The 23420-nt window shown below is 44.8% G+C and overlaps 1 protein-coding gene across 3 annotated transcripts in view; it reads left to right on the forward strand.

The window, feature by feature from the left end:
• CDYL (chromodomain Y like) overlaps positions 1-23420 on the forward strand; it is a 359350-nt gene that overhangs the window by 157776 nt on the left and 178154 nt on the right. For 2 of the 3 annotated variants that reach the window (XM_063923080.1, XM_063923079.1), the window contains exon 2: positions 20351-21014. The exons of the other annotated variant lie outside the window; for it this stretch is intronic. In XM_063923080.1, the coding sequence (XP_063779150.1) occupies positions 20351-21014 (664 nt within the window). The remainder of the gene's footprint in view (positions 1-20350; positions 21015-23420) is intronic. 3 annotated transcript variants of the gene reach the window in all.

Consider the following 23420-nt stretch of genomic DNA (forward strand, 5'->3'; position numbering starts at 1 on the left):
TCTTTAATCACATTCCTCATAACACTTCTATAAGCGTAACATTGAGGCTATGGACACCTCATCCCTATCCTCCCTTTTTGACTCACTTCTCTCTCCTCTTCTCTCTCTCACATGCCCTGAACAAGCCACATCCCTATACAATGCATCTCTTACTTCAGCCCTTGACTCTGTTGCTCCGCCAACCACTATTCACCCTCGCAGATCAACACCTCAACCTTGGCACACCAAATGCACCAGATATCTACAAAAATGCTCACGTACTGCCGAGCGACAGTGGAGGAAATCACGCTCTAAAGTAGACTTCCTCCATTTCAAATTCGTGCTCTCATCCTTCAGTGCTGCCCTTTCCCTCGCTAAACAATCATACTTCAAAATCCTCATCTCTACTCAGTCTTCCAACCCCCGGCGCCTCTTTGCCACTGTTAACTCCCTCCTCTGCCCACCACCACGTCCCCCTTCCTCCATGCAGCCATATCTAAGGGCCACTACTCTCTGCTTATTCTTCTTGACCTCTCTGCTGCTTTTGACACTGTGGACCACCCTCTCCTTCTGCAAATCCTTCACTCTTGGTCTACGTGATACTGCCCTCTCCTGGCTGTCCTCCTACCTCTCTGATCGTTCCTTCACTGTCTCCTCTCATGATGCTACCTCGCCCCCACTTCCACTAACTGTTGGTGTTCCCCAAGGTTCTGTTCTTGGTCCTCTCCTTTTCTCTCTCTATACGTCCTCTTTAGGTGAACTCAGTTCTTTTAACTTCCAGTATCACCTCTATGCTGATGACACTCAAATCTAACTCTCCTCCCCTGATCTCTCCACGGCTCTCCTCACTCGTACCTCCAACTGTCTTTCTGCTATCTCTTCCTGGATGTCCCAGCGTTTTCTTAAACTCAACATGTCTAAGACTGAGCTGATCATCTTCCCACCCTGCCGCACAACCTCACCTCCCACAATCTCATTATCCATTGATGGCACGACTATCTCCTCAAGCCCCCAAGTACGCTGTCTTGGTGTAATCCTCGACTCCTCCCTCTCCTTCAAACCACACATTCAGCACCTCTCACAAACCTGTCATTTTCATCTCAAAAACATTTCCAGGATCAGACCTTTTCTCACCCAGGATGCCACTAAGATCATTATTCACTCACTGATTATTTCAAGACTGGACTACTGTAATCTCCTCCTGACTGGCTTTCCTGACAATTACCTCTCTCCACTCCAATCTATCCTCAATTCTGCTGCCCGGCTTATCTTCCTCACCAAACACACTACGTCCACGTCTCCTCTCCTACAAGCACTGGCTTCCCTTCCCTTTCAGAATCCAATTCAAACTTCTCACACTCACTTACAAAGCACTCACCCACTCCTCTCCCATTTACATCTCTGACCTTATCTCCCTTTACTCTCCCACCCATCCTCTTCGCTCTGCTAATGCACGCTGACTCTCCTGTCTTCTGATTACTTCCTCCCACTCCTATCTCCAAGACTTTTCACGTGCTGCTCCCTTCCTCTGGAATTCTTTACCTCTCTACAAAACATCAAACGGGCTCTTAAGACCCATTTCTTTACCAAACCCAGCCAAATCTCATCCTAACCCTCTGTTCCACGCTCTCTATGTACCCCATCTGTGTCACCCCTGTCTGTCTACCTCTCCCATTAGAATGTAAGCTCTCATGAGTAGGGCCCTCTTCCCTCATGTGCTTATCCTTTTCTTACTTTCTCTGACGTCCTAGTGGATGCTGGGGACTCCGTAAGGACCATGGGGAATAGACGGCTCCGCAGGAGACTGGGCACACTAAAAGAAAGATTTGGTACTACCTGGTGTGCACTGGCTCCTCCCTCTATGCCCCTCCTCCAGACCTCAGTTAGATTTCTGTGCCCGGCCGAGCTGGATGCACACTAGGGGCTCTCCTGAGCTCCTAGAAAGAAAGTATATATATTAGGTTTTTTATTTTACAGTGAGACCTGCTGGCAACAGGCTCACTGCAACGAGGGACTAAGGGGAGAAGAAGCGAACCTACCTGCTTGCAGCTAGCTTGGGCTTCTTAGGCTACTGGACACCATTAGCTCCAGAGGGATCGACCGCAGGTCCCGTCCTTGGTGTTCGTTCCCGGAGCCGCGCCGCCGTCCCCCTTACAGAGCCAGAAGCAAGAAGATGGTCCGGAAAATCGGCGGCAGAAGACTTCAGTCTTCACCAAGGTAGCGCACAGCACTGCAGCTGTGCGCCATTGCTCCTCATACACACTTCACACTCCGGTCACTGAGGGTGCAGGGCGCTGGGGGGGGGCGCCCTGAGCAGCAATAATATCACCTTGGCTGGCAAAATAACCACAATATATAGCCCCGGAGGCTATATATGTGGTAATTACCCCTGCCAGAATACAGAAAAAAGCGGGAGAAAAGTCCGCCGAAAAAGGGGCGGAGCCATCTCCCTCAGCACACTGGCGCCATCATTCCCTCACAGTTCTACTGGAAGGAAGCTCCCTGACTCTCCCCTGCAGTCTACACTACAGAAAGGGTAAAAAAGAGAGGGGGGGCACAGATTTGAGGCGCAGTAAATATTATAGCAGCTATAGGGGACATAATTCAGTTAGTCCCTGCATTATATAGCGCTCTGGTGTGTGCTGGCATACTCTCTCTCTGTCTCCCCAAAGGGCTTTTGTGGGGTCCTGTCTCCTTTAAGAGCATTCCCTGTGTGTGTGTGCGGTGTGTCGGTACGGCTGTGTCGACATGTTTGATGAGGAGACTTATGTGGAGGCGGAGCAGATGCCTATAAATGTGATGTCACCCCCTGCGGGGCAGACACCTGAGTGGATGGACTTATGGAAGGAATGACGTGCAAGTGTCGACTCCTTACATAAAAAATTTGACGACATGCCAAATGCGGGACAGCCGGCTTCTCAGCTCGTGCCTGCCCAGGCAATTCAAAGGCCATCAGGGGCTTTAAAACGCCCACTACCTCAGATGGCAGACACAGATGTCGACACGGATACTGATACCAGTGTCGACGACGATGAGTCAAATTTAATGTCCACAAGGGCCATTCGTGGCATGAATGAGGCAATGAAAGAGGTTTTACACCTTTCTGATATAAACCCAGGTACCTCAAAAAAGGGTATTATGTTTGGGGAGAAAAAACTACCAATAGTTTTTCCCCCATCTGAAGAATTAAATGAAGTGTGTGAAGAAGTGTATGCTTTCCCTGATAAGAAATTGGTGATTTCAAAAAAATTACTAATGGCGTTCCCTTTCTCGCCAGAGGATAGGTCACGTTGGGAAACTCCCCCTAGGGTGGATAAAGCGCTCACACGTTTGTCTAAAAAGGTGGCACTACCGTCTCCGGATACGGCCGCCCTAAAGGAACCTGCTGATAGAAAGCAGGAGGCTATCCTAAAGTCTATATATACACACACTGGTGTTATACTGAGACCAGCTATTGCTTCAGCGTGGATGTGCAGTGCTGCTGCTGCTTGGTCAGATTCCCTGTCAGAAAATATTGACACCCTGGACAGGGACACTATATTGCTAACCGTAGAGCATATAAAAGACTCAGTCTTGTACATGAGAGATGCACAGAGGGAGATCTGCCGGCTGGCATCTAGAATAAGTGCATTGTCCATTTCTGCTAGGAGAGGTTTATGGACTCGGCAGTGGACAGGGGATGCAGATTCTAAAAGGCACATGGAAGTTTTGCCTTATAAGGGTGAGGAGTTATTCGGGGATGGTCTCTCAGACCTTGTTTCCACAGCAACAGCTGGGAAGTCAGCATTTTTACCCCATGTCCCCTCACAGCCTAAGAAAGCGCCGTACTATCCGGTGCAGTCCTTTCGACCCCAGAAAAACAGGCGGGGAAAAGGCGGGTCCTTTCTGTCTAGAGGCAGAGGAAGGGGAAAAAAGCTGCACCACGCAGCAGGTTCCCAGGAACAAAAGTCCTCCCCCGCGTTTTCCAAATCCGCCGCATGACGGTGGGGCTCCACAGGCGGAGCCAGGTACGGTGGGGGGCCGCCTCAAAAATTTCAGCGATCAGTGGGTTCGCTCACGGGTGGATCCCTGGATCCTTCAAGTAGTATCTCAGGGGTACAAGCTGGAATTCGAGGCGACTCCCCCCCCGCCGTTTCCTCAAATCGGCCTTACCGACAATTCCCTCGAGCAGGGAGGCTGTACTAGAGGCAATTCACAAGCTGTATTCCCAGCAGGTGATAGTCAAAGTACCCCTACTTCAACAAGGACGGGGTTACTATTCCACACTGTTTGTGGTACCGAAACCGGACGGTTCGGTGAGACCCATTTTAAATTTGAAATCCTTGAACACATACATAAAAAAATCAAAGTTCAAGATGGAATCGCTCAGGGCGGTTATTGCAAGCCTGGACGAGGGGGATTACATGGTATCCCTGGACATCAAGGATGCTTACCTGCATGTCCCAATTTACCTTCCTCACCAGGAGTACCTCAGATTTGTGGTACAGGATTGCCATTACCAATTCCAGACACTACCGTTTGGACTGTCCACGGCACTGAGGGTGTTTACCAAGGTAATGGCAGAAATGATGATACTCCTTCGAAAAAAGGGAGTTTTAATTATCCCGTACTTGGACGATCTCCTAATAAAGGCGAGGTCCAGGGAGCAGTTACTGGTCGGAGTAGCACTATCTCGGGAAGTGCTACAACAGCATGGCTGGATTCTAAACATTCCAAAGTCACAGCTGGTTCCTTCCACACGCTTACTGTTCCTGGGGATGATTCTGGACACAGAACAGAAAAAAGTGTTTCTCCCGCAGGAGAAAGCCAAGGAGCTGTCATCTCTAGTCAGAGACCTCCTAAAACCAAAACGGGTATCGGTGCATCACTGCACACGAGTCCTGGGAAAAATGGTGGCTTCGTACGAAGCAATTCCATTCGGCAGGTTCCATGCAAGGACCTTCCAGTGGGACCTCTTGGACAAGTGGTCGGGATCGCATCTTCAGATGCATCATCTGATAACCCTGTCTCTAAAGACCAGGGTGTCTCTACTGTGGTGGCTGCAGAGTGCTCATCTTCTAGTGGGCCGCAGATTCGGCATACAGGACTGGGTCCTGGTGACCACGGATGCCAGCCTTCGGGGCTGGGGCGCAGTCACACAGGGAAGAAATTTCCAGGGACTTTGGTCAAGTCAGGAGTCGTCCCTACACATAAACATTCTGGAACTGAGGGCCATTTACAATGCCCTAAGTCAGGCAAGACCCCTGCTTCAAAACCAGCCGATTCTGATTCAATCAGACAACATCACGGCAGTCGCCCATGTAAACCGACAGGGCGGCACAAGAAGCAGGGTGGCCATGGCAGAAGCCACAAGGATTCTCCGATGGGCGGAAAATCACGTACTAGCACTGTCAGCAGTGTTCATTCCGGGAGTGGACAACTGGGAAGCAGACTTCCTCAGCAGACACGACCTACACCCGGGAGAGTGGGGACTTCATCCAGAAGTCTTCCTACTGTTGGTAAACCGCTGGGAAAGGCCACAGGTGGATATGATGGCGTCCCGCCTCAACAAGAAGCTAAAGAGATATTGCGCCAGGTCAAGGGACCCTCAGGTGATAGCTGTGGACGCTCTAGTGACACCGTGGGTGTACCAGTCGGTCTATGTGTTCCCTCCTCTGTCCCTCATACCAAAGGTACTGAGAATAATAAGAAGGCGAGGAGTAAGAACGATACTCGTGGTTCCGGATTGGCCAAGAAGAGCTTGGTACCCGGAACTTCAAGAAATGTTATCAGAGGACCCATGGCCTCTACCGCTCAGACAGGATCTGCTACAGCAGGGACCCTGTCTGTTCCAAGACTTACCGCGGCTGCGTTTGACGGCATGGTGGTTGAATTCCGGATCCTAAAAGAAAAGGGCATTCCGGAGGAAGTCATTCCTACGCTGATAAAAGCCAGGAAAGAAGTAACCACAAACCATTATCACCGCATATGGCGAAAATATGTTGCGTGGTGTGAGACCAGGAAGGCATCTACAGAGGAATTTCAGCTGGGTCGTTTTCTGCACTTCCTACAGTCAGGAGTGACTATGGGCCTAAAATTGGGTTCCATTAAGGTCCAGATTTCGGCTCTGTCGATTTTCTTCCAGAAAGAACTGGCTTCACTACCTGAAGTTCAGACTTTTGTAAAGGGAGTGCTTCATATTCAGCCCCCTTTTGTGCCTCCTGTGGCACCTTGGGATCTCAATGTGGTGTTGAGTTTCCTAAAATCACATTGGTTTGAACCACTTAAAACCGTGGATCTCAAATATCTCACATGGACAGTGGTCATGTTATTGGCCTTGGCTTCGGCCAGGCGTGTGTCAGAATTGGCGGCTTTGTCATGTAAAAGCCCTTATCTGATTTTCCATATGGATAGGGCAGAATTAAGGACTCGTCCCCAATTTCTCCCTAAGGTGGTATCAGCTTTTCACTTGAACCAACCTATTGTGGTGCCTGCGGCTACTAAGGACTTGGAGGATTCCAAGTTACTGGACGTAGTCAGGGCCTTGAAAATTTATGTTTCCAGGACGGCTGGAGTCAGGAAAACTGACTCGCTTTTTATCCTGTATGCACCCAACAAAATAGGTGCTCCTGCTTCTAAGCAGACTATTGCTTACTGGATTTGTAGCACAATTCAGCTGGCGCATTCTGCGGCTGGATTGCCGCATCCTAAATCAGTAAAAGCCCATTCCACGAGGAAGGTGGGCTCATCTTGGGCGGCTGCCCGAGGGGTCTCGGCTTTACAACTTTGCCGAGCTGCTACTTGGTCAGGGGCAAACACGTTTGCTAAATTCTACAAATTTGATACCCTGGCTGAGGAGGACCTTGAGTTCTCTCATTCGGTGCTGCAGAGTCATCCGCACTCTCCCGCCCGTTTGGGAGCTTTGGTATAATCCCCATGGTCCTTACGGAGTCCCCAGCATCCACTAGGACGTCAGAGAAAATAAGAATTTACTCACCGGTAATTCTATTTCTCGTAGTCCGTAGTGGATGCTGGGCGCCCATCCCAAGTGCGGATTGTCTGCAATACTTGTATATAGTTATTGCCTAACTAAAGGGTTATTGTTGAGCCATCTGTTGAGAGGCTCAGTTGTATTTCATACTGTTAACTGGGTTAAATATCACGAGTTATACGGTGTGATTGGTGTGGCTGGTATGAGTCTTACCCGGGATTCAAAATCCTTCCTTATTGTGTCAGCTCTTCCCGGCACAGTATCCTAACTGAGGTCTGGAGGAGGGGCATAGAGGTAGGAGCCAGTGCACACCAGGTAGTACCAAATCTTTCTTTTAGTGTGCCCAGTCTCCTGCGGAGCCGTCTATTCCCCATGGTCCTTACGGAGTCCCCAGCATCCACTACGGACTACGAGAAATAGAATTACCGGTGAGTAAATTCTTATTTTAATAATCCTCAACTGCCCAAATCACGCAGTTTTTTGGCCACCTGGAGCTTATCTCTGTCATTTACTGGTGTAGTTATGCTTAGTTATCCTGTTCTTGTCCTATATTGTCTTTAACTGTAAATCACTGTTTTCCTGTTTTGATTATGTGCATATGTACTCTGTAATTGGGCGCTGCGGAACCCTTGTGGCGCCATATAAATAAAGGATGATGATAATAATAATAATAATAATAATAATAAGAAGAAGAAGGCAATATTTTTTTTTCCACTTTGGATCCTTTCACTAACCAAGTTAGACTGCTAGCCCATTGATTAGGTACAGTTGAAGATTTTACCTATGCCACCTTGCCCAAGGAAAAATTTCTGCAGTAGATGAGAGTATTCCCAGAAGACAGAGAAAATTATTTATGCTAGAAGTTGAATTTGACAAGTCTTTCTTCTGACAAAGACACGGGTAGGTTTACTAAAGCTTCTAAAACTGTAAATTGGTAGTGTTGCCAATAGCAACCAATCTTATTCTAGCTATCGTTTCTCTATTGCATCCTAGTAAATTATATAATTTGGTTGCTTGCTATGGGCATTGCCACCACTTTTAATTTTTAGAAGTGTTAGTAAATTTCCCACAGAGTGAAGAATTCTCCCAGTGCTCTAATGGGCTACCAGAAGAGACATACATCCTACTGAATAATAAGAATGACTTGGTTACACACATTTGCAAACATATGATAAGCCACGTAAAGGTGTCTCTGTCCAGGTGGTGATAGCCAGCTTACTTGGAGGCACCCTGGGATCCTTGATATGGCTATACAAGGATCACCATTCCATCCATATACTGATCTCATACATGCCTCTTAGAACAGTGATGCACAGAATGGAAGTTCCTCATAATTTATTACCCCTCCCTTACATACACCTGTGATGGACAGATGAACTGATTCTGAACAACTTCCCTTCTGTGTATCAAAGACAGTCTGTCACTACCCCTAAAATTTTTAACTATGGAAGCACCAGATGACTTTTTGCTGTATTGATGATCAAACTGTGTTGCTGTAGAACTTCGTCAACTGGGCTGTTCTGTGTTTGATTATGTTCTCCAACTTTCCTGACAGCAGCCATAAGAGCTACCAGATTTTTTGTAAAAGTTTTTAGAGAAGTGGACAGTCCGAATGGGAGCCATGTGCACTGATAGTGGCGGTCAAGTGTAAAGAATCTGAAAATATGATGATACTGTCTATAGGAAAGTGACAACACTTCCGTAATTGCGCCCCAGAATGCTGCGCAGCCAGTATTCTGTAGCGCATGCTCTGGGGAAGCACAGTTTGGGAGGGGTACTTAGTTCTTGTGCCTACACAATTTAGCTGGGCTACAGCTTGGGGGACTGATGATCAGTCCCCCCTGACACACGCTCCGCATGTGGGGGAGGAGGGTGTATGCTTATGGGGGTGGGGTGGGCAATAACAATTGGGGGTGGGGGAGGAGGAATATAAAGCAACTGATACTGGAGGGGGGAGAAAAATAATAATAAAAAAATACATTGGCCACTGGTTTATAAAACATGGATTGTTTTGCTACTAAGCAGGTGTGTGGGGTACTATTAGGATTTAAGACATCCATCAGTATATGGCTATCTTAAACAAATCATATTACAATAGAGATCAAAGCAATTACACAGAAACAAAAAACAAAATCAAGAAATAGCTGATGTAATGAAATGATATCACATTGGTTTAATACCAGAGTCTGTGTCTGTTACTGTGCAAACGCTGATAAGCTGGGTAGGTATGTTTACAACAAATGTTCCATAGGATAATGTCCAAACAAGATTACCAGTCTTCTGAATGGCAGCGTCATTCCGCTTAACTATGTAGCTCTTCATGCTCTTTTAGTTGTAGCTACTGTTCCCCTTATTTACCGTTCTTCCTCTTCTGGCAGAGGGATTTAGGCTGGGTTGATTAGGTAACTACAGGGGCTCCGGACTAACCGTCCCCACTGCAGTGCAGCACAGGCTATGGTGCGTCCCTGTTGGGGGCATCCACTGGCACCGCTTACGCAGCGGTTAGTTGTTGTCTGGGGTTGGGATATGCTGGTGTGTACTCCGAATAGAGTCCACTGTGGTGTATCTCCACTGTACAGAGACTCACCTGGTTCCTACATGCCGCTGTGCTCTGTTCTCCTCTTCCGTCCTCTGGTGCTCTGTTTCTGGGTGCTGCCTGTCATGTTACCGCGATGCGGTTATTGCTTGGAGACCGGTGTGGGGGTTATGGCAAGATCTTGCAGGTGTTTATGAGTGCTTCAACACATTTCAGCCCTTCAGGGCCTTTTTCTGGGAGAATGGTGTTAGGATTGGTGTGTCAGGGAGAGGGTTAAGGTACCGTGTTGGTTCCCGCTTTCAGTTTGATTGGTTACGGAAGTCCATGAGTTTGATTGGGTTACTGGGTGTCAATCTTTCATCCATACAATTGGTTCTTGCTGTTCTGCATAGGGTAAACTGCTGCATGGATGTGAATATAAACTTGCATACATAAACTAGTGTCTTAGAAAACATTTATTTTGTTCATAATATGTATCAGCTTGTGTGATTGTTTTTGCACGCTCGGTCACTGTGTAATATTAATGGTTACTTCTTTATTGATTGATGTACATACACTAGGTGGAAAGATGTAGGTGAATACCTCAATCTGATCTATTCTGCATGTAGCTAATAGGGAACTGTGTCATGTGTTGGACGTTTGGCTTTATTCAATACGATGTTCCTATTGCGTAGGGATCTTAATGGGGTGATACTGTTAATTAGGGTCCCCCCTGTCGTGGTTATGGCTGGTGTCCCCCAACCTTTAGGCAAATACAAACAATAAGTGGTTGAAATGGTATGCCCCCCTTTTAACTATGTCGGAATTCAGTCTCCCTTCTTTTTATAATATACATTTTTGGCTATGTACCCCTCTTACTTGTATTTACATATTATTATTATTATTATTATTATTATCCTTTATTTATATGGCGCCACAAGGGTTCCGCAGCACCCAACTACAGAGTACATAAACAAATAATCAAACCGGAAAACAGCAACTTACAGTTGACGACAATATAGGACAAGTACAGGGTAAATAAACATAGCTACATCAGCAGATGACAATGGAATAAGTATCGGGTGGCAGAAGACTGCTGGATTTGGTGCAGCTGAAGATTTTTAAAGTAAGAAAAGGGTAAGCACATGAGGGAAGAGGGCCCTGGTCGTGAGAGCTTACACTCTAAAGGGGAGGGGTAGACAGACAGGGGTGAGACAGATGGGGTACATAGAGAGCGTGGAACAGAGGTTTAGGATGAGATTTGGCTGGGTTTGGTGAAGAGGTGGGTCTTGAGAGCCCGTTTGATGTTTTGTAGAGAGGTGGACAGTCTGAGGGGGAGAGGTAGGGAATTCCAGAGAAGTGGTGCAGCACGTGAAAAATCTTGGAGGTAGGAGTGGGAGGAAGTAATCCGTAGGCAGGAGAGTCGGCGTGCATTAGCAGAGCGAAGAGGATGGGTGGGAGTGTAAAGCGAGATAAGGTCAGAGATGTAGATGGGAGAGGAGTGGGTGAGGGCTTTGTAAGCAAGTGTGAGAAGCTTGAAATGGATTCTGAAAGGGAAGGGGAGCCAGTGAAGGTCTAGTAAGAGAGGAGAGGTGGACGTAGTGCGTTTGGTGAGGAAAATGAGCCGGGCAGCAGCATTGAGGATAGATTGGAGTGAAGAGAGGTATTTGTCAGGAATGCCAGTCAGGAGGAGATTACAGTAGTCCAGTCTGGAGATGACCAGTGACTGGATAAGAGTCTTAGTAGCATCCTGGGTCAGAAAGGGTCTGATCCTGGAAATATTTTTTAGATGAAATCGGCAGGTTTGTGAGAGGTGCTGAATGTGTGGTTTGAAGGAGAGGGAGGAGTCGAGGATTACTCCAAGACAGCGCACTTGGGGGGTAGAGGAGATAGTAGTGCCATCAATAGATAATGAGATTGTAGGAGGTGAGGTTATGCGGGAGGGAGGGAAGATGATCAGCTCGGTCTTAGACATGTTAAGTTTAAGAAAGCGCTTGGACATCCAGGAAGAGGTAGCAGAGAGACAGTTGGAGATACGAGTGAGGAGAGCAGGGGAGAGGTCTGGAGAGGAAAGATAGATTTGAGTGTCATCAGCATAGAGATATCACTAAGTCTGAGGTTTGGCGATCTCCGCCTCTGGATGTGGATTATAGTCCTCTTGATATGTTCCGTGGTGCACCCTCCTTGCCTATATCTGCCGTTTTATTTTTTGCACTGTCATTTTAAAGCTGTAATGTTGAGTATTTACATGATTTTCTTGAATAAACACATTTTAAAAAAAGTGGTTGAAATGGGGCACTATCTAGAGGGTATGTCCAGTGAGGGATTGATGGTTTGCGGTTATCCTTTTGACTTGTGTTGCCTGTCTAGAGTATTGCGTGATTAAGTACTGTATATGTCATTCCTGTTGGTGATATGTTTCGGCTTGTACTAGAGTAGTGGATCTCTGTCCATCTCTCTCACTTTGTTGTATGAAACTTGAATTAAATTGCCATTGTACTGCTTCTCAAGTAGCTGGGACCTCAGTCTGTGTCCCTGTGTTTCATAGTCACTTAATCTAGCTCAATTCCTCCTTATCCTTTTGAATTGGCCTACTGGAATATTACTCAGGCAGTTGGGGTAATGGCCGCTTGATGCTAGAATAAAGCTATTTACCTAGACTGTTTTCTAAAATGTATCTGTGTGTATTTGTTTAACCTAGCCATATAATGATGGATGTGTGAAGCACATTAAAGGATACATAAGCTACAGCACTAGTATTATCTGGATAATATAGCTACTACAAAACATCGATTCGCCAATTACTAGCGCACATATAATAAGTAATAAAAATAACCCAACAATTTCTGAGCGGTTTTGTGGGGAAAAGTAGTCAGTTAAGTGGTTAAAATGTGGAACCACCACACTGCTTAATAAGTATTTCTATCGATTGATTAATTATTTTTGTATTCATTATCTGTTGGGGTTTTCAATTAACAAGATTTATGAAGCTAAAGGCCTTTATTTAGAATTGAAAGTAAAGTTGCACAATTTGCATATGAGCAGATGTAGCTGCACTTCTTTTTTTAATGTTTATATTTTAAGTTGTACACATCTTAAGACATATATAGAACGTTAAATCTAGTATATAAATGTGTCCGGAGTAGAGATGCATTTTTTCATTACCAACTCCAAAACATGGTTCACGTAGGTTCAAACTTATTTAAATTTCCCAACAGGATACATCTGAAAGGAGCATGTACTGTACTTACTGTAGTTGTTAATGTTACAATCTTCCTATAAAAGCTTAAGCAGTGCACAATATGTGCAAATCTATCACCGGACACTTTCTTCCAAGAAGCATCTTTAATACACAAGTGCACATACTGTACTGTACATGCAGATTTATTTCATGGTCAGTAGTCCCTCAAAAATATACACTAAAAACCAGAAACCTTAAGTATATAATATTGAAGTCCCCAAAAATAGTTTGCAAAGGGAAGATTAAGCCAAGGTCATGAATAATTTGGTCACGTCCTATACAGAAAGCTTATATAACACAATGACATCTCCTGTACAAGGCACACAAAGCAGAATAAATGTTTGAGGTTACACTGTCTTTGAGACATTGACATCAAGTGAAATGTACATCATAACTACAACTGTCCTGATTTTCGCAGGACGGCACCGTATTTTGGACACTGTCCCAGCTGCGCTCCGCAGTGTCCCATGGAGGTGGGAGGGGGGGGGGGCATGCAATTAGGAGAGCCCTATAATGTAACTTGCTGCTCCAGAGCTGCTGTGAATAGATGCTATGTGCATGCACACAGCATCGATTCACGGGAGACGAGGGACTTGGGAGTATGCCAGCAGCTCACGCTGGGCATGCTCCCACAGTAATGGACATGGAAGGCTTGGCTAGAGATTTTGTCATTCCTGCGAAGCCACGCCCCCTTTTGCAGCGACCACATTCAGGAGTCCCAACTCTATAATTCCACTGGATGTTGGGACATATGGTACATAGCGGTAACGTGCGGTGAGGTGAGGCAGGGCCTTTCCTGTCATACTAACGTATATGCCAGGGTTCTGGCTATGTAAACTATATTTCTCTGACGTCCTAGTGGATGCTGGGTACTCCGTAAGGACCATGGGGTATAGACGGGCTCCGCAGGAGACTGGGCACTCTTAAAAGAAAGATTAGGTACTATATCTGGTGTGCACTGGCTCCTCCCTCTATGCCCCTCCTCCAGACCTCAGTTAGTATCTGTGCCCGGCCAGAGCTGGATGCACCCTAGGGGCTCTCCTGAGCTTCCTAGAAAAGAAAGTATTTGTTAGGTTTTTTATTTTCAGTGAGATCTGCTGGCAACAGACTCACTGCTACGTGGGACTGAGGGGAGAGAAGCGAACCTACCTGCTTGCAGCTAGCTTGGGCTTCTAAGGCTACTGGACACCATTAGCTCCAGAGGGATCGAACACAGGCCAAGTTCTCGGTCGTCCGGTCCCGGAGCAGCGCCGCCGTCCCCCTTGCAGAGCCAGAAGAACGAAGAGAAGTTGAAAATCGGCGGCTGAAGACTCCGGTCTTCATTAAGGTAGCGCACAGCACTGCAGCTGTGCGCCATTGCTCCCTTAGCACACCATACACTTTGGTCACTGATGGGTGCAGGGCGCTGGGGGGGGCGCCCTGGGCAGCAATTAGATTACCTTACTTGGCGAAAAGCACATAATACAGTCTGATAAACTGTATATGTGCATTAACCCCCGCCATTAAAGTACATAAAAGGACAGAAGCCCGCCGCTGAGGGGGCCGGGCCTTCTTCCTCAGCACACCGGCGCCATTGTCTCTTCACAGCTCAGCTGGAAGGAAGCTCCCCAGGCTCTCCCCTACAGTATCCTGGTACACAAAGGGTAAAAAAGAGAGGGGGGGGCACATAAATTTAGGCGAAAAACTGTGTATATAAGCTGCTATAGGGGAAAAATCACTCAGTATAGTGTACATCCCTGTATTATATAGCGCTGTGGTGTGTGCTGGCATACTCTCTCTGTCTCTCCAAAGGGCCTGGTGGGGGAACTGTCTTCAAATAGAGCATCCCCTGTGTGTGTGGTGTGTCGGTACGCGTGTGTCGACATGTCTGAGGTAAAAGGCTCCTCTAAGGAGGTGATAGAGCGGATAAGTGTGTGGGAGGGTGTCTCCGTCAACAACGCCGACACCTGTTTGGATATGTGTAAGTGCTGAGGTAAAATTATTGCACAAAAGGTTAGGGAACAGAAAGGAAATCTACCCTGGTCTGTCCCTATGTCACAGAGTCCTTCAGAGTCTCTCTATGCTCACTATCCAAAATAACAAAGTATCGACACGGAGTTTAACTCCACTGTCGACTACGATAATGCAAAGTTACAGCCAAGAGGGCTAAAAGATATTCAATATATGATTATTGGAATAAAAGATGATTTGCATATCACTGATGACTCATCTGTCCCTGACACGAGAGTACACATGTTAAGGGGAAGAATGCTGAGGTAAATTTCCCTCCTCTCATGAGGAAAAAGAGCGGGAATCTCCAGACAAGAGACGGCAGCTTCCCACAAGAGAATTCTCAGGCTGTATCCTTTCCCCACTAGGGCCAGGATGTGTTGAGAATCTTCCCCTTGGGTGTCCTGTTTGCACTAGCTATTCTCAGGGATCCCGCAGATAGTGTGCACATTCTAGTATACTACCCAGACCTGCGATTGTGTCGACATGGGTTTATAGCGCTGTGGCAGCGTGGACAGGTACCTTATCAGCAGAGATTGAGACCCTAGTATGCATATAAATATTTTAAGATGCTGTCTTAAGTGATAGATTTATAATTATAAAGCATGCCCAAAGGGACATGAGTATACTGGGTCCTAGAGACAAAAGCTATATCGATTTCTGCTTGACGTGTCCTGTAGAATATACATTGGACAGATGATGCCGACTTAAGAGGCATATGGAAGGCTGAGGATTGTGTGGAGAAAGGTTCTCGGGCCTGGTCTCCACAGCTATAGCTGGTAATTCTGATATTTTGCCTTATATTCCTGCACAGCCTAGGAAAGCACGACATTATTAAATGCAGCTTTTCGAATAAAGAAACAAGAAAGTCTGAGGTGCGTCCTTTCTTGTCAGAGCCGGGGGCAGAGGAAAGAAGCTGTACAACACAGCTAGTCCCCAGGAACAGAAGTCCTCCCCGGCCTCTACAAAAATCCACCGCATGCCGCTGGGGCTCCACAGGCGGAGCTAGGCCCGGTGGGGACACGCCTTCGTAAGTTCAGCCACAAGTGGGTTCACTCCCTGTTAGATCCCTGGGCAATAGAAATTGTATTGCAGGGATACAGGCTGGACTGTGAGAAGATGCCCCCTCACCGAGGACCCGGCGGGCTTCCCCCCAAGAGAGGGAGCCAGTGTTAACTGCAATTCGTAAATTGTATCTTCAACAGGTGGTGGTCAAGGGTCCCCTCCTTCAACAATAGGGTGTTATTATTCGACCATGTTATAATCCCGAAACCAGACGGTTCGGTTAGACCCATATTGAATTAAAATCCCTGAACATATACCTGAAAAGGTTCAGGTTCAAGATGGAATCGCTAAGAGCGGTCATTGCATGCCTGAAATGAATCGGGACATAAGGGATGCATACCTTCGTGTCCCCATTTATCCACCTCATCAGGCGTACCTCAGAATTGCGGTACGGGATTGTCATTACCAATTTCACCAAGGTAATGGCGGATATGATGGTGCTCCTGCGGAAGCAAGGTGTCACTATTATCACATACTTGGATGATCTCCTCATAAAAGCGAGATCAAGAGAGCAGTTGCTGGAAAGCGTATCACCTTCTCTGGAAGTGAAACGGCAACACGACTGGATTCTATATATTCCAAAGTCGCAGTTGGATCCTACAGCTCATCTGCCTCGCCTAGGCATGATCCTAGACACAGACCAGAAGAGGGTTTATCTCCCGATAGAGAGAGCTCAGGAGCTCATGACACTGGTCAGGAATCTATTGAAAACCAAAACAGGTGTCAGTGCATCACTGCATTCGAGTCCTGGGAAGGATGATGGCATCATACGAGGCCATCCCCTTCGGCTGGTTCCATGCACAATGGGACTTACTGGACAAGTGGTCCGGATCACATCTTCAGATGCATCGGTTAATCACCCTATCCCCCAGGGCCAGGGTGTCTCTCCTGTGGTGGCTGCGGAGTGCTCACCTTCTCGAGGGCCGCAGATTCGGCATTCAGGACTGGGTCCTGGTGACCACGGATGCAAGCCTCCGAGGGTGGGGGGCAGTTACACAGGGAAGAAAATTCCAAGGTTTGTGGTCAAGCCAACAGACTTGCCTTCACATCAATATCCTGGAACTAAGGGCCATATACAACGCCCTAAGTCAAGCGGAGTTCCTGCTTCGCGACCAACCGGTTCTGATCCAGTCAGACCGCAGGGGCTCATGTAAACCGCCAGGGTGGCACAAGGAGCAGGGTAGCGAGGGTAGAAGCCACCAGAATTCTTCGCTGGGCGGAGAATCAAGTAAGCGCACTGTCAGCAGTGTTCATTCCGGGAGTGGACACGACCTCCATCCGGGAAAGTGGTGACTTCATCAGGAAGTCTTCACGCAGTTTTGCAAATTGATGGAAACTGCCTCCGGTGGACTACATGGCGTCCCACCTCAATAAAAAGATAAAAAAGGTTTTACGCTGGGTCAAGGGACTCTCAGGCGATAGCTATGGTCGCACTAGTAACACCGTGGGTGCTCCAGTCGGTCTATATATTCCCTCCTCTTCCTCTCAGACCCAAGGGCTGAGAATTGTAATAAACGGAGGAGTGTGAACAATATTCTTTGCTCCAGAATGGCCAAGAAGGACTCGGTACCCGGAACTGCAAGAAATGCTCTCAGAGGACCCATGGCCTCTGCCTCTCAGTCAGGACATGTTGCAACAGGGACCCTGTCTGATCCAAGACTTACCGCGGCTGCGTTGGACGGCATGGCGGTTGAACGCAGGATCCTAGCGGAAAAGGGCATAACGGATGCAGTTATTCCTATGCTGATAAAGGCTAGGAAAGACGTGACAGCAAGACTTTTTCACTGTATATGGCGAAAATAGGTTGCTTGGTGTGTGGCCGGGAAGGCCCTACAGAGGAATTCCAGGGGGGTCGATTCCTGCACTTCCTACAGTCAGGAGTGACTATGGGCCTAAAATTAGGATCCATAAAGGCCAAGATTTCGGCCCTATCCCTTTTTCTCAAAGTACTGGCTTCACTGCCTGAAGTTCGGACGTTGTTACAGGGGTGCTGCATATTCAGCCCTTTTGTGCCTCCAGTGGCACCTTGGGATCTTAACGTGTGTTGGATTCCTAAAATCCCACTGGTTTGAGCCACTTAAGACCGTGGAGCTAAAATATCTCACGTGGAAAGTGGTCATTCTTTTGGCCTTAGCTTGGACTAGGCGTGTGTCAGAATTGGCGGCTTTGTCATGTAAAAGCCCATATCTGATCTTCCATATGGAAAGGGCAGAATGGAGGACTCGTCCCCAATTTCTCCCTAAGGTGGTATCGTCGTTTCATTTGAACCTACCTATTGTGGTGCCTGCGGCTACTAGGAAATTGGAGGATTCCAAGTTGCTGGACGTAGTTTGGGCCCTGAAACCTTATGTTTCCAGGACGGCTAGAGTCAGAAAAACTGACTCGCTATTTATTCTGCATGCACCCAGCAAGCTGGGTGCTCCTGCTTCAAAGCAGACTATTGCTCGCTGGATCTGTAGCACGATTCAGCTTGCACATTCTGCGGCTGGACTGCCGCATCCTAAATCAGTAAAAGCCCATTCCACGAGGAAGGTGGGCTCTTCTTGGGCGGCTGCCCGAGGGGTCTCGGCTTTACAACTTTGCCGAGCTGCTACTTGGTCGGGTTCAAACACTTTTGCAAAATTCTACAAGTTTGATACCCTGGCTGAGGAGGACCTTGAGTTTGCTCATTCGGTGCTGCAGAGTCATCCGCACTCTCCCGCCCGTTTGGGAGCTTTGGTATAATCCCCATGGTCCTTACGGAGTACCCAGCATCCACTAGGACGTTAGAGAAAATAAGAATTTACTCACCGGTAATTCTATTTCTCGTAGTCCGTAGTGGATGCTGGGAGCCCGTCCCAAGTGCGGACTCTCTGCAATACATGTATATAGTTATTGCTTAACTAAAGGGTTATTGTATGAGCCATCTGTTGAGAGAGGCACAGTTATTGTTCATACTGTTAACTGGGTATAGTTATCACGAGTTGTATGGTGTGGCTGGTATGAGTCTTACCCTGGATTCCAAATCCTTTCCTAGTAATGTCAGCTCTTCCGGGCACAGTTTCCCTAACTGAGGTCTGGAGGAGGGGCATAGAGGGAGGAGCCAGTGCACACCAGATATAGTACCTAAGCTTTCTTTTAAGAGTGCCCAGTCTCCTGCGGAGCCCGTCTATACCCCATGGTCCTTACGGAGTACCCAGCATCCACTACGGACTACGAGAAATAGAATTACCGGTGAGTAAATTCTTATTTTTAAAAAAAATAACAAGATTTGTTAGAAATATCTTCTTTGTATTAGTGTAATCATTTTTGTAGTCTAAACTCTCTGGAGTAAAAAGTTTATGGCTCACCTGCCTATCTTCTCCATACATCTCTGGTCAAAACTCACCAAATTTCCAGCAATATGTACTGCTGCACCTGTGTATAATGCCACATGTACCCTTGGCTCATATATTGTGTGTAAAGCTGCTTCCTGAGCCATTTACCTCACCGCACGTTCCTGGCCCATTTCAGTGTAGTTGTAAAGTCATCTAAAGAGTGTGAATTTGCACCTAGACAATCGATGATGTGATGCAAGGGTTGACGATGTTTTTGTTTTTTTGCATGCTTTTAGTTTTACGCTACAGTTTAGAGTTAAGCCATGATGAACCATCCTCCCATTTCTAAATCTACCATTACATTTTCAGTTTGCCCCCACACTCCTGCGATGTACAGTAATATGGCTTCATGTCTGTCTCCAAGATTTTTTTTTCTCCGCTGCTTCATCTTGAACTCACTCCCTTGCCAAGCCCGATTTTCTTCCAATTTCAGCAGCTTCAAATGTTCACTCTAACACACCTTTTCATCATCGCTTATCAACCCTCTTAAATCTTTAGGCTTGTCTTGTCCTCAATCTTTACCTTTCCTCTGTTTGCCCTCCTACTGCTAACCACTTCTCTTTGTATGTAAGCTCTAATGGGCAGTACCCACCATCCTCATGTTCATCTCTAATACTATCTTTGCTTCCTGTGCTCCGTGTCTCCTAGTCCCTTTCAGCGACTCTGACTGGGTGTGCTTGCACCTCACTGGATACAGCCTAATTGAGTGCTGAACTGTCTTCAGTCCCCGTGACTCACCTCTACCTGCCAAGATACAGTGATGTACTCAACCCATGCACCTTGTCTATCATCCCTAGTTTGTCAATTTATTACTCTGTTTTGTTCCAAAGATATATCCCCCTAGTGTACATTTATTGTACTATGTCAGTGTCTCTGTTGTTTGTATATTCCTTGTACAATGCTGCAAAAAATATGTGGCACCTTAAAATTTAAAGATGATAAAATTAATATGCTTTGCTAAGGTCCTAACTCAAATTGGAAATGTTATTGTTCAAACCATCCTCTTCCCTTCTCAATTCAACAGCAAATCCTCATCTATATGGAAACATCTATTCATAGGGACAGCATATTTGTAGTATCTCTTTCCAGTTAATATTTACCCTGCAAAATAAACATTTGGGGCAGGTAAGCATCTATATAATTAGCTGAATTATTGGTAACATGAGTTGCATGTGTATTTTGATCATGCATTTTTGGAAGTGTCTTTAATTTGTTATAATTTTTTTCTTTTTCAGGTAGAAAGAATTGTTGACAAAAGGAAAAATAAAAAAGGTAAAATAGAATATCTGGTGCATTGGAAAGGATATAACAGCGGTGATGATACCTGGGAGCCAGAACAACACTTAGTAAACTGTGAAGAATATATTCATGAATTTAACAGAAGACACAATGAAAAGCCAAAAGACAACAACACAATAGCTAAAGCAAATAGGACATCTCCCAATAATGCCAGAAAACAAATCTCCAGGTCAACTCATAGTTCTTTTTCAAGAATCTCTCCAAAATCTTTGACTTTTAATAAGGACAGTGAATCAAAAAATGCACCACTTTCTGCTAGTCCAAAATTGCGCAAAAGTCCTTCCCAAATAATTCCAGTCAGGAAAAATATGGACCTTTCTAGATCTGGCATTAAAATACTTGTACCTAAAAGTCCAATGAAAAACAGGAGTTCAATAGATGGATTTCAGAATGAAACTGGAGAAAAATTAAATCAAATTGAACAGGAGCAGGATTCTGTTGCACCTGAAGTGACTGCTGAAAAACCAGTTGGTGCTTTACTGGGACCTGGTGCAGAAAGGGCTCGAATGGGTAGCAGACCAAGACCACCATCGCTGGTTCCACAGATTCAGCTTCCATTGACCATTACAGCTACATCAGCATTAGCAGTAAATGGAAAAGGTAAGATACAGCTTTTTCCCCTTATGTAATTACTGATTGTGCAAAGATAAGCAACCAGTTTACATGAAGCAACAATGTCTGATTTAATCAACATGTGAAAATCTGCTACATATTATAGCCAATTTTGCACAAGTGTTGCTTACCAAATGAAGTAGTGTCAATAAATCAAAAACACTGCTTTTTGATGGATTGAAATGCCATTATATTTGGTATAAAGAGCAGTAATGTAGCGGTTGTGACGCTACGTTATATATTGTTTCTTGACGTTATTTGTTTTCATCTTGAAAATGTCAGTATTTCTATTCTTGTGTTCTAAGGGTGTTTGATATCAAATATCTGGTTATAAAACACCTTATATACAGTATATTAGAGTAGATGGTGATTTCCTGCTTTGGGTTTATCATTATTTTAAAGTAATTGAAATGTAGACCGCATCACTTTTTTTTTTATTGATTTCCAGTCCAAAGATAATTTTTACAAATGCTGGCTAGGAGTACATTTTATATTTACTTTCATGAACCCTTTTAATCTGTTTTCCATTATTTGCCTTTTTAATATGTTTTCCATTATTTACCTTACAACCATATGCTATGAATGTCTATATGATATTTAGGGGTAAACTGTATTTACAAAAGATCGATTTTTCATCGATTTGTATCAATTTCAAATAGCTGGAAATTGATCTAAATCAATATTTTGTTTCAGGGGCTACAACACACATTTATACCACTTTCAAACTGCAGTAATTACCTGGGTTAGTCCGGGTCGACCTAGGTTGTGGTTCAGTCTGAAAGGAGCCAGTTGAAATATCCTGGGTCGAGCATTTCATCCCTAATAGCAAGCATGGTTGAACATTTAAACATTAATATGAAAAATATCTGTTAGAAAATGTTTCTTGTAACTGTAATGAGAATGGCCATCTTCACCCTTTTGTATCATATTGTTTTTAGTTTGTAATGTCTGTGTATCTGTTTGGAATTCTGTAGTGCTGCATAAATTGTGGTTGCTATTGGCTGGACCACAAAGTTGCAGAACACTTGGTACATAATTACATCATACATTCTGTTCATAGGAACATCTTAATGCATTGGAAAACTTAAAAACGGCTATTTTTTTTTAGGTGCAATTTTCAAACCACTGTATTGGTGGTGCACATTACCACTAGATGCTGCATTCTTAAATTTTAAACATAACTAAAGGGTAATTCCATGATTATGTCAACCAGAACATGTTTTCTTGAAAGTGGCCACAATTAATCTTGTAGTGAAAATTTATATTCTCTGAAGTCAATATTTTGTGAAACCAAAGATGATAAACACCTGTTTTTCATAAATCATAAGTTGGCAGCATTGTTTATTCAAGATGGCAGTCTGTGGAAAGCTGTGGTGATTTTGTGCCTTATTTGGAAAAAAATTTTGGCCTACAGTTGATGACGAGGCAAATATTGATACACACCAGATTATAAGAATCTTACCAGAGCCACAATTTGATAATAGGCTTAAACTGTATTTTCAAGATGTTAGCTTTGATAATGATGTAGTTTAATTCACAGATTTAAATGGTTTTTGCAAGTATTTTGGAACATGTCGTGTCTGTTACAATTCTTATGTCGTGTCTGTCACAGGAATAATGTTTAATAAAATATTTACAAATACTTGAAATTTCTTATCTTCTTTACCCAACCAAGCCAACAACTCTATCAGTGTTAAGTCATGGAACTGTAGGTTTCATATTTTGGAAGATTTGGAAGGAAGTTTTACTCATCCTGAATTTGTGTTCCCGTTCAGTGTCGTGTCTGTCACATAATATGTGTACCTGTATAATTCTGATAATTACAGAATTAAACTTCCCTGTTACTTTAACAGTTAACTGAATGATTATAGCATAGTTTGCAGAAATTCTGATATTTTATTAATGAAAAAAATAATGATCATTATTCTTGCAGTGAATCATTTGTCGTGTCTGTCACAAATAGAATTGCCCTAAACTTTTTGAATACCATGGTGAAAACGTAATCTTTTTTAATGCGCTGTTTATATGTTTATTAACCTATAGCATTATCCTGATAGGCATAAGCAAGGCATTAATGCGCTCTGAACTCCATTGTGTGCTTACCTTGTATTGGCCTTTACGTTTTTCTTTGATTATTACACATGTTGAGGATGGTTAAGACAAAGATTTGTATCTATTTTATTTAATGAGTACGAGGTATGTACTGTTTTTATTCTTTAGTAATTTCATTTTGATCAACTATATTGCTTTTGCATTACTTCCTTGATCTAACTTATATGAAAATATATATTGTATACATTTTAGAAATTAAATTGGTTTTATGTGCATGTTCTCCAAATATGACAACCTGTACTTCATATGATACAATTGTATTACTGTCCATGGATACTTTTA

The sequence above is a fragment of the Pseudophryne corroboree genome, chromosome 5 (assembly GCF_028390025.1).
Source record: "Pseudophryne corroboree isolate aPseCor3 chromosome 5, aPseCor3.hap2, whole genome shotgun sequence".
NCBI classification, from domain to species: domain Eukaryota; kingdom Metazoa; phylum Chordata; class Amphibia; order Anura; family Myobatrachidae; genus Pseudophryne; species Pseudophryne corroboree.